Here is a 10,616-nt window from a genome sequence, read left to right as displayed (position 1 = left end):
GAGCCAAGTTCAAATTGGGCTTTCTTATCTTGGCTTTTATGACAAGACACGTATTCAGCATCTCAACTGAAGGAGCCAATACAACACTTTGCTTATAGGTGAGTGGCCATGATGTTCAAATATAGGACATTGTTTGGGGGGTGGGGGAGGCGTTCATCATAGTGGGAACCTTTATACCTCTGGAAAGATGTTGGCTGGCTTTCTGTATTGCAATTCATTGTGACAACTCCGTTACACTGCTAGGAGACTGAAAACATTTTTCTTGCATCTCAATTGGCAGCCTAACAAACTTTTATTTACTCAGTGGAGCTATAAAGATGAGAGGTCAGGAGGCATTACTTAATTATGAATATGGAATGGAATAGCTAATGCAGGATACTGACAGTATCATTAAGGTCAATATTATTACACTAAATGAAGATGGTCTAGGAGCTGCTTCTGAGTTATAAGCAAAACGGGAAAAGGAAGAAAAGAATTGCAGGTAGGAATGGAGGTACTTTTTGGAGTAGAAATTAGTGAGATTAGGAAACCCCCGAAACATTTGTAATTCTGCCCACTCTGGGCCCATCTAAACTGCCATATAATCCCGAATATCAAGGCAGATAATCCACACTATCTGCTTTGAACTGAATTACCTGAGTCTACATTGTCAGATAATCCAGTTTAAAGTAGATAATCTTGATTTAATAGAGTTGTGTAGAAGAGGCTTCTGACTTGTCTTGCAACACGGCGGAATCTCCTGCAAGCTCCAAATAGGGGTGGAAATGATGAGGCCTTCACAATGTTTGACTGTAGCTCCCAGCAGCTCTAGTAACTGGAAGGACTATGGTTGTAAGCGCGATTGGTGGAGACGAGGGATAGGGCTTTCTCGGTGGTGGCCCCTCGACTCTGGAACTCTCTCCCTAAGGACATCAGACAGGCCCCATCGCTGGCAATTTTTAGGAGGAGCTTGAAAACATGGTTGTTCCAGTGTGCCTTTCCAGAATAAGGAAACTCCAAGCATTATGTCCCCAACGCACTTTATCAGAGATCCAGGATATCTGCATGCCCACCCCCCTCCAAACACCTCACCTGGTCATGCCCAGCACTTTTTAAATTTTAATTATTACATTTGGCCCTGGCATAGATTTTAATTGTGTCATTGTGTGTTGTTTATGTTATTGCCTTGTTTTTGAGTTATTTTGCTGTATTGTTGTTTTTACTGTTGTATTTTGGCTTGGCCTCTTGTAAGCCGCACCGAGTCCTTTGGGAGATGGTAGCGGGGTACAAATAAAGGTTTATTATTATTACTATTATTATTATTATTATTATTAGGACCCCCCGGTGGTGCAATGGGTTAAACCCTTGTGCTGGCAGGAATGCCAACCGAAAGGTCAGCAGTTCAAATCTGGGGAGCGGGGGGAGCTCCCTTCTGTCAGCTCCAGCTTCCCATGTGGGGACATGAGAGAAGCCTCTTACAGGATGGTAAAACATCCAGGCATCTCACGGGCAACGTCCTTGCAAACGGCCAATTCTCTCACACCAGAAGCAACTTGCAGTTTCTCAAGTCGCTACTGACACGAAAAAATTTACTGGAAAGTCAGTTGTCTATCACTGTCATAGAGCCTCTATGATCTTTGTGACATAAAATTACCCTACCCCAAATGTGTTTTTCCTGTAACTTTATTATCAAATATATTAGGGAAGGTGAGGGAATGGGTGTCTCAGTCCTGCTGCTTGGCTCGGGAAGCTTCAGCATTCGCCCGCAAGACAGCGCCAGGGCTTGGATAGGGACGCTGCTGGAAGAGGGGCCCAGCTGCAGTGGTGTCTGCCCCAGTCTTGGCTTCATTTCGCTTGGGCAGCCCCGTGGACCAGGTTCCCCTTGAGCAAGATAGACAGACAGAGTTAGAAACCATATAGAATCACACCAGATGATCTGCCTTGCCTGTTTTCTATTCTAACATCACACAACTCTTTGGTCCAAGTCTCTCTCTGCCATTCCTGCTTGGATAGCAATACGGTGGGACCTCCATATGAAGGAGGATGATTCCAGAGACTTCATATAAAGCTCAAGCACCACCTGATCCTTTCCACCCCAATTTACGCCCCAAAAGTAATTGTCCCCAACTTTCCTTCTCCATTTTGACAACCAGATGCTTCTCTTCCTCATTCTGTCTCTGCAAACTTGAGCCAGTCCCAAACTTTCTTTTACATACTATCAACTACCTCTTTCTCTTCCTACCCCTCACTCTCCCTTCCATGCGTGCATAAACCTGACATCCTGACAATCAAATCCTTCTCTTTCAACCTCTCATTTTGCTTCTCCTGCATCAGCAAGTTTTATAATCCTCGCATAAGGCCACTGGGTGGCGCAGGAGAGAAATTAAACATCCTGCATTCCTTTTTGTTCAATTTTTTGAAGACTATATATATATATATATTTAATACAATATTGATTTTTATAAAAATTGTGATTGGGTCGAATCTGTGGATCTAAAACAGATCCACAGATTCGACAAGTCTGCTCTATGCCTATCCCTTAGTTTCTTGGCTTCTAGAGTTTTAAAACTTTTTGAAATGGCATGAGACTCTCAAAATCCTATGAGTAGTGCAAAAAAAGCACTTAGCAGTAATGCTGCATGTATGAACACATGCAATTTTTAGACTGATATCCAGTGCAAAAATTTAAAAGCAGGTGTCAAGCTGCCAGAGGCTTAACACACAGTTAAAACTGGAATAGCAATGCCTGTTCAAATCTGTGATGTGCCGAACTTGCTAGGAGCCTTAACACATCAAATCTAGAGTTGGAAGAGAGCACAAGGGCCATCCAGTCCAACACCGTGCCACACAGGAATACCCAATCAAAGCACTGTTCATAATGTTAACATCTCACATATTTAACATTTCACTGCTAAATCTGTGACATGCTAACATTATGAACATATAACACTGCAATATGCAATTCATACCAATATAAATGTTGATATGGTATCCAGAGTCTCTTCAAGATGGATAGGAAAAGGTCCTTCCTGCTAGAGGGGAGTTTTAAACTGAAGGTGCCATTAGCACAGCGGTTCTCAAATTGTGCTCCGGGGAGCCCTTTGGGCTCTGCAAGAGGTGCTCAGTAGCTCCGCAGGCACCCCACCTCCTCTGGGATTTCTGCTATTGTTATTATTGTTACTACTACTACTACTACTACTACTACAAAGGCTGGATGGCCATCTGTTGGGGGTGTTTTGATTGTGCTTTTCCTGCATGGCCCCAGGGGTCTTCCACTGAAATACTGTTACATTTATTTTAGTTTTTCATTTTTTTAACTGTGTAAATTAGTTCACACAAACACTCTCCATCCACTGGCCTGGCCCATGCCTGAGATAGATAGATAGATAGATAGATAGATAGATAGATAGATAGATAGAATATTATAAATATTAGGGCTCCTCGATAAACTTTTGTTTCAAAATGGGCTCCACGGCTGAAAACGTCTGAGAATCCCTTTATCAGCTGAACTGGAGTTCTTAGATGCAACCCAAGCATAGGCTCCTATCCCTGAACTGGATGCAAAAGGGCACACCAGGCCTGCTTGTGATCTTCCATCTGTTCTCTATTCATTTCTTTGCTGGGAAACTAAGCTTTAATGAGGATGGCACTGAGCAGACTCACCGAGGTGCATCAGAGTAAGCACTAGGGTCCATGGGGTCGAGTTCTTCGTCCTTCCGGCTGGCTGCAGAGAACAAACAAGAGAGATACAAGACTCTTGTCATAACTCCAAACTTTCCCCTCCACCGAGCTGTAGGCTTGGGGAAACTTTAGCTCTCCTGAGGTTTTGGACTTTAGCTCCCTCAATCTCTTATCATTAATGGTGGATGCGGCTGATGGGAGTTGATGTCCTCAACACTTGGAGTGTTGAAGGTTCTCTGTCTTTGTCTTAACAGGACCCCAAGGACCAAGGGCCCCCAGAAACCATGCCTCAAGGGTCTGGCATGACCAAGAAGTATATTTGGGGTTTGGAGTCCACTGGCTGCATGTCATGACACAAAGGCAGCTTCACTTACATTTCTTGCTCTTGGGATAAGGGGCCAGCTCCTCTCGTCGGTGGTACCGGCGCTCCTTCACCTCTTCCCGCTCCACCTTTTCATGCAAACGCTCTGTTTTTTCCTCAACATCTGTAAGGGATTCATGTAGTTTGTATTTCAGTTCCCAGAACTCCACCTTCCCCTTGACCCTGCAGACTTGAAAAAGGGTTCTGTGCTCCCCATTTCTTTATAAACATGGTGAGACCTGGAATTGAGGTTTGTCAATGGTCCTGAAAATTGCCTAGTGTGCTGACAGATTGTTCCTTGCCATATTTTAGAACTCTTAACATATTGAAACTTGGCCTATGTTTAGCTGGCACTTAAGATTAATTTAACAATATGAGATTTTCACCATGTGAATCTCTGGGCAGTTGCAACCCCCAAGAGTTGTCAGACTACAATTCTTATGATCCTTCAGCAGGGAAATTTCAGTTCTCTTCTCTTTCTCACAATCAAATGAAATACTATTCATAAAGGACTTCTGTTTTATCAGATCCCAAAGACATTGGCCCCCTGGAGGCACAGCAGGTTAAACTGCTGATCTGCTGAACTTGTTGACCAAAAGGCTGGCTATTCGAACCTGGGGAGCATGGTGAACTCCCACTGTTAGCTCCAGCTTCTGCCAACCTAGCAGTTCAAAAATATGCAAAATGTGAGTAGTTCAATAGGTACGGAACTCCATGCAGTCATGCCGGCCACATAAACTTGGAGACATCTACGGACAACACCGGCTCTTTGGCTCAGAAATGGAGATGAGCCCCACCCCCCAGAGTTGGACATGACTGGACTTAATGTCAGGGGAAATATTTGCCTTTTAAAGACATATGGCCTTCCAGATGCTGTTGGACTGCAGCCCGCCAGCTTTAGTCATGATTACTAATCCATGGGACAATGGAGCTTGTCGTTCAATATCTAAAGGGCCCCACATTACCCACACCTAATCTAAAGACTAAACCGCTTTGAGTCCCTCTCAGGGTGAGAAAAGCAGTATACAAATACTGTAAATGTAAATAAATAAAAAAAATTTAATCAGGTGGCTCTAACTATTCTCTCCTTCTTCAATCAATAATCAATTCTAATTTACCCCAATAAAAAGAATTAAATGCATCAACATCTCACAAAGGGGAATACTGGCCAAATCTTTGTCTTAAAATGCAAAGATGATACACAGATCAATATGGTACAGTTGCAAGAGTCCCAGGAAGGTAGCAGAGAACAAAACCTTCTACTTTACCAAACAAAAATACATGCCTCATAATATCCCTGCAGCTTCATAGGCAGATAACAGAAAAAGGAAAACATGCCTAATAATTTAATGTACGTATTCTAACAATTGAAGGTTAGCTCAGCTAGAGCAGGCCTGGAAACCACAACAGCTATCAGCCTTAGCCAGAGTTAAACTTCTGAATCCAGTTTTCTGTCCCTTGAAGAAGTCAATCCTGCCCTCTTAACCTGGTTCCCACTGCCACCATGCCATCTTACTCAAATTGGTAGCATATACCATCAGAAACAGAAACACAAAAACTCACCCAAACTGTTCTTCAATTTCTTGGCTGCTTTGGTCACCACAGAGTTGGGATCATTGGGTGAAAGCCATGAAACCAGATCACTCTCTAGGTTCCAGTAGTAAGGGAGTCCGCTATGGGGGAAAGAGGGGTTCATGCATTTGATACCACAGCCCACACCAGCATTTCTAGACATCAGGAGTTTCTCTGTCCTATGATGACAGTGAAACATTACTGCCTTTGAGAGTATAATATAAACCCATTTGGGGTTGGGACCCACAGTTTAAGAAGCAGTGCTCTAGAGGGCCTATGGCAGCGAATGAAGTAAAAGCCTGCCACTTTGACCAAGAATAGAGCCTTTTTAGAGGTCATTCTGAGTTTAAGAGGATTATAATTTCCAGGATTTTGAGGATTATAATTTCCAGAATTTCTTCTCTAGCACTACTGCTGGACATTTTGGCTGGATGATTCTAGGAAGCATAACCCACAAAAAAACTATTAAAAGTTCTGGTGATATTCTCACTATGCTGAATGAACCAACTTTGTAAACATAAATGCAAAGCATCCTAATAGAAAAACAATAATTTCTGGAAGAAGGAGCTCTGCACAGCTTCTCTGTTCTTACCAGACAGGATCGACGACTTTGTACCAGCTTGGGGGAAGGTTCTCCATCCTAGTGGCTTCATAATCAACGTAGTCATCGTCATAATCCTCTGCAATGATTTCTTCCTCTGGTTCTGATGAAGAAGATGGAAGGTAAGAAGCAGGGCCCATCTACACTACTATATAATCCAGTTTCTCAAAGCAGTTAATCTGCATTCAGAATTTGGATTATACAGGGTGAGGCAACATAACTTCCTTTTTTCAAAACTTAATAAAACCCATTGTATGAATCAGAATTTTTTTTAATAATATAGGCACATACCTAAAGTTTTGTTTTATGTTGTTTTGAAGATCAAATTAGGTAGGTGATGTCCCCCATTCTCCATACACTGAGTAAACCGATTTCTGGCGTTTGTTATGACTCTTGCCAGCATAGCAGGCGTTATGTTGGCAATTTCTTTCTGGATGTTGGTCTTCAAATCTTGTAGGGTCCTTGGATGGTTCACATAAACACGGGATTTCAAAAAACCCCATAGAAAAAAATCACAAGGGAGCAAATCTGGAGAACGGACCGGCCACTCCAAATCCGCTCGAAAAGTAGGCCTCAACGGCAAAAGCACGCTCCTCACTGTTCCAACGCATGATGGCGACTGAACTGTGTCAGGACAAAACTTTATAATCCCGCTTCTCGAATGAGACCACTAGCGCTCCGCTATATCTTCAACCAACTGAATGATGCACATTTAAAAAAAGGAAGTTATGTTGCCTCACCCTGTATGGCAGTGTAGATCCAACCTTAGAAACATGTATCATGTATCATGTTATGAGCCACCACAGAAAATCAAATATCCATATAGGACCTGTAATGCTCTGATACTGGGACTGCTCTGTGGAAGACAGATCCACCACCATTGCTTTAGAATCTAAAATTAAAATACTTTTAAAATCCTAAACATTGTCAAACTTAAACTCTCACCATCTCCAGCTACTGGCTGGGTCAATGGGTACTGAAGTAAAAAACAAACAGCTGGAGGGTGATATGTTTCCCATCCTAGAGCCCCTTCCTTTTGCAAGGAAAGGATATTTCTGTCCTTACCAGGCTCCACATGTTTCAGCAGACCTCTTCTGGCCAGGCGAGACTGCAGCGCTACTGGCAGCGGCATTGGGGAGCCTCCAATCCAGGAATGATAATGGAAAAAACACTTCTCTTGTGCACTGGATCCTCAGAAGAGGAGGGGAGAGATCTGCAACAGCTCCAGGACTCTGATCCACTCAGGACCCAAGCTCGGGGCGAGGGGGTGGCCTGTTAAAATAAAACAATGCCACAGTTATCACACAATGATTCATTGATTAAATTTAATTGATTCAGCTGCAGCCATAACACCTAAACTAAAAAGAGACTGAGAAATTAGATTTACAGGTAGCTCCTGATTTAGAAACGACTTAAAGTTAAGAATGGAGGTATGACAATAGAAAGAGAGAAATCTACCCCTCAGAAGGGAAATTCACCCCTGGAAGAGTTATCCTGAGGAAAAGAGATCTCCATTGAAGCTTTCCCACCAATCCTTGTTTCCACAACAAGCCATTTTTTTCCAAATCCTATCATCACAAGGACAAAAAGTGCAACAAAATCTTCTGAACTGGGGCACAGACAGCAAAACAAACACCACAGGAGTGTTAACCCTTCCCTGTGCTGTCAAAAGCGCTCCCCCCCCCTTATACACACATATTTGGATGGCTGGAGTTACAATGAAAAAATGTACCTGTTCCAACTTACAAATAAATTCAACCTAAGAACAAACCTACAGAACCTACCTTATTTGTAACTTGGAAACTGTCAGTACTGTGAAAGTTCATTCTGGGATAGTAGGAGGAGCAATCCATTGCAACTGGGTTTAACTGGACTGACTCACTCGTTTTCAGTTGAACCATTAAACTCATTCCTCTTCTCCAGCAGATTTACTATCAAACTATAACCTAAAACCCAGGCCCCTTCTACACTGCCATATAAAATCCAGATTATCTGCTGTGAATTGGATTATATGGCAGCATCATAATAATAATAAAAATAATCATCATCATCTATATAAATAAAAATATAATGTTTGTTTGTGGGATTAACATAACTCAAAAACCACTGGACGAATTGACACCAAATTTGGACACAATAAACCTATCAGGCCAACAAGTGACCATCACTCATAAAAATACTGAAAAACACAGCAGAAGGGATTTAAAAAGCCAAAAAATAAAAATTACATTACAATGCATGCGCAAACCCATATATATATATATATATATATATATATATATATGCACACACATACACACACACACACATACACACACACACACACACACACACACATATGCAACCACACATATACATACACAAAATACATACAGACTGGGCCACAGGGGATGGCTACTAATAATAATAATAAAAAACTTGAATTATATTCCACCCTCTCTCTCCTGGGAGACTTAGGGCAAATTCCAACAAATAAAAAAACAAACATTCAATACCTCAATAACAGTAAATACAAATATAATCCAGTTCAAAGGAGATAATATGAATTATCATCTGCGTTGATAATCTGGATTATACGGCAGATTGTTCCTCTTCAAAATACATCCCTTCTGCTTATTGAAGCTGCCCTTGACTGGAGGTAAATCTATACAGTATTTTAACAATGTTGTGCCTGAAACAATGTACCTTGGAGCATCAGCAAACCCATGTGACACATTTTGGATAATTTGGATTACAGAGAAGGAGAACTCCACTGGTTCCTCAGTACAGTAATGTCTGAATGTGGGTGCATCTACACTGTAGATTTAATCCAGTTTGACACCACTTTAAACTGCTATGGCTCAATGTTATGGAATCTTGGAGCTGCAGTTTGGTCTTTTGGCAGAGAAGGCGAAGCAGATTATAAAAAATTTAAATCCCAGGATTCCATAGCAAGCTGGTGTCAAACTGCATTAATTCTGCAGTGTAGATGCACTCTATTCTTCAAAGCTTTAGCTGAGCATCATTGGGTGCCCCCTCTTCATAAATACAAAGGTAAAAACAACACAAACATTCTGTTTGAAGAAGCTCATACCTGATTCCCTGCTTTCAGTCTTTTCGTCGGAGCCAATCAAACACAAGTCCACTCAACACAACCGTTTCCAATATTAAAAGCTTTTTGACCCGACAAAGCCGCCGTCCGTAAGAGCTTAAGCTTCCTTTCCCCCTCTGCACGTGACACCACCGCAGCCTATCGGAATTCGGCATCTATTTTTTCCCTCCTTATATTATTGATCGTCAGGTAAACGGGCAATGCACCAATGCGAGGGAAAGCCTTTCACGTCAACCCGCCCCTTAAGTCCCTCTTAGCCTATCAAAGACAATCTTCTTTTCTTAACGAGATGCCCTCAAACAGAAACGACAGGCCTCATTGGTTGGTTGGATTATTTCTCTAGAGATATAAGGAAATTGTCAGCAAATATGGAAAACACAAGAATGGCCATCAGACTGGAAAAAATCAACCTATATCCCCATACCAAAAAAGGGAAATGCGAAAGATTGCTCAAACTTCCGTACAGTGGCCCTTATTTCCCATGCCAGTAAGATAATGCTCAAGATCCTGCAAGGAGGACTCTAGCAATACATGGAGCGAGAGTGGCCAGATGTACAAGCTGGGTTTAGGAAAGGCAGAGGAACGAGAGACTAGATTGCCAGTATCCGCTGGATAATGGAGAAAGGCAGGGAGTTTCAGAAAAACATCTATTTCTGCTTTATTGGCTATTCTAAAGCCTTTGGCTGTGTGGATCATAATAAATTGTGGCAAGTTCTTGGTGGGATGGGCATACCAAATCGCCTTGTCTCTCTCCTGAGGAATCTGTATGAGGACCAAGTAGTAACAGTCAGAACTGACCATGGCACAACAGACTGGTTCAAGATTGGGAAAGGTGTATGGCAGGGTTGAATACTCTCCCCCAACCTATTCAACTTGTATGCAGAACACATCATGCGATGTGCGGGGCTTGAGGACTGCAAGGCTGGGGTGAAAATTGCTGGAAGAAACATTAACAACCTTAGATATGCAGATGACACCACTTTGATGACTGAAAGCGAGGAAGAGCTGAGGAGCCTTCTAATCAAGGTGAAAGAAGAAAGCGCAAAAACTGGGTTGCAGTTAAACATTAAAAAAAAACACCAAGATTCAGGCTGATAACTGGCAAATAGAAGGAGGAAACGTGGAGGCAGTGACAGATTTTGTATTTCTAGATGCAAAGATCACTGCAGATGCAGACTGTGGCCAGGAAATCAAGAGACACTTACTTCTTGGGAGGAGAGCAATGACCAATCTCGATAAAATAGTGAAGAGTAGAGACATCACACTGGCAACAAAGATCCGAATAGTTAAAGCAATTATATTCCCCGTAGTCACCTACGGATGTGAGAGCT

General features: G+C 42.2%; 1 protein-coding gene across 1 annotated transcript; it reads right to left on the bottom strand.

Annotated features, from left to right (window-relative positions):
* Positions 1–1,646: 1,646 nt before the first annotated feature.
* Positions 1,647–9,429, bottom strand: PQBP1 (polyglutamine binding protein 1). The gene is made up of 7 exons (XM_060763139.2): positions 9,268–9,429; positions 7,260–7,466; positions 6,186–6,297; positions 5,585–5,694; positions 4,035–4,145; positions 3,643–3,703; positions 1,647–1,860 (listed from the first exon to the last, which is right to left on the bottom strand). The coding sequence occupies exons 2-7, from the start codon at positions 7,324–7,326 to the stop codon at positions 1,704–1,706; spliced, it is 618 nt and encodes a 205-aa protein (XP_060619122.2). The 5' UTR covers positions 7,327–7,466; positions 9,268–9,429; the 3' UTR covers positions 1,647–1,703.
* Positions 9,430–10,616: the final 1,187 nt, after the last annotated feature.

Source organism: Anolis sagrei, chromosome 2, assembly GCF_037176765.1.
Source record: "Anolis sagrei isolate rAnoSag1 chromosome 2, rAnoSag1.mat, whole genome shotgun sequence".
In the NCBI taxonomy this organism is placed as follows: domain Eukaryota; kingdom Metazoa; phylum Chordata; class Lepidosauria; order Squamata; family Dactyloidae; genus Anolis; species Anolis sagrei.
Note: the sequence above shows the minus strand (reverse complement) of the source record. Positions and strands in the feature narration are given on the sequence as shown.

Coding starts and splice junctions, on each gene's coding strand:
- PQBP1 (XM_060763139.2), bottom strand. CDS start 7,326: ATGCCGCTGCCAGTAGCGCTGCAGTCTCGCCTGGCCAGAAGAGGTCTG. Junction 6,298..7,259: donor GCTGAAACATGTGGAGCCTG/GTAAGGACAGAA, acceptor CTTCTTCATCAG/AACCAGAGGAAGAAATCATT. Junction 5,695..6,185: donor AAAGTCGTCGATCCTGTCTG/GTAAGAACAGAG, acceptor TTTCCCCCATAG/CGGACTCCCTTACTACTGGA.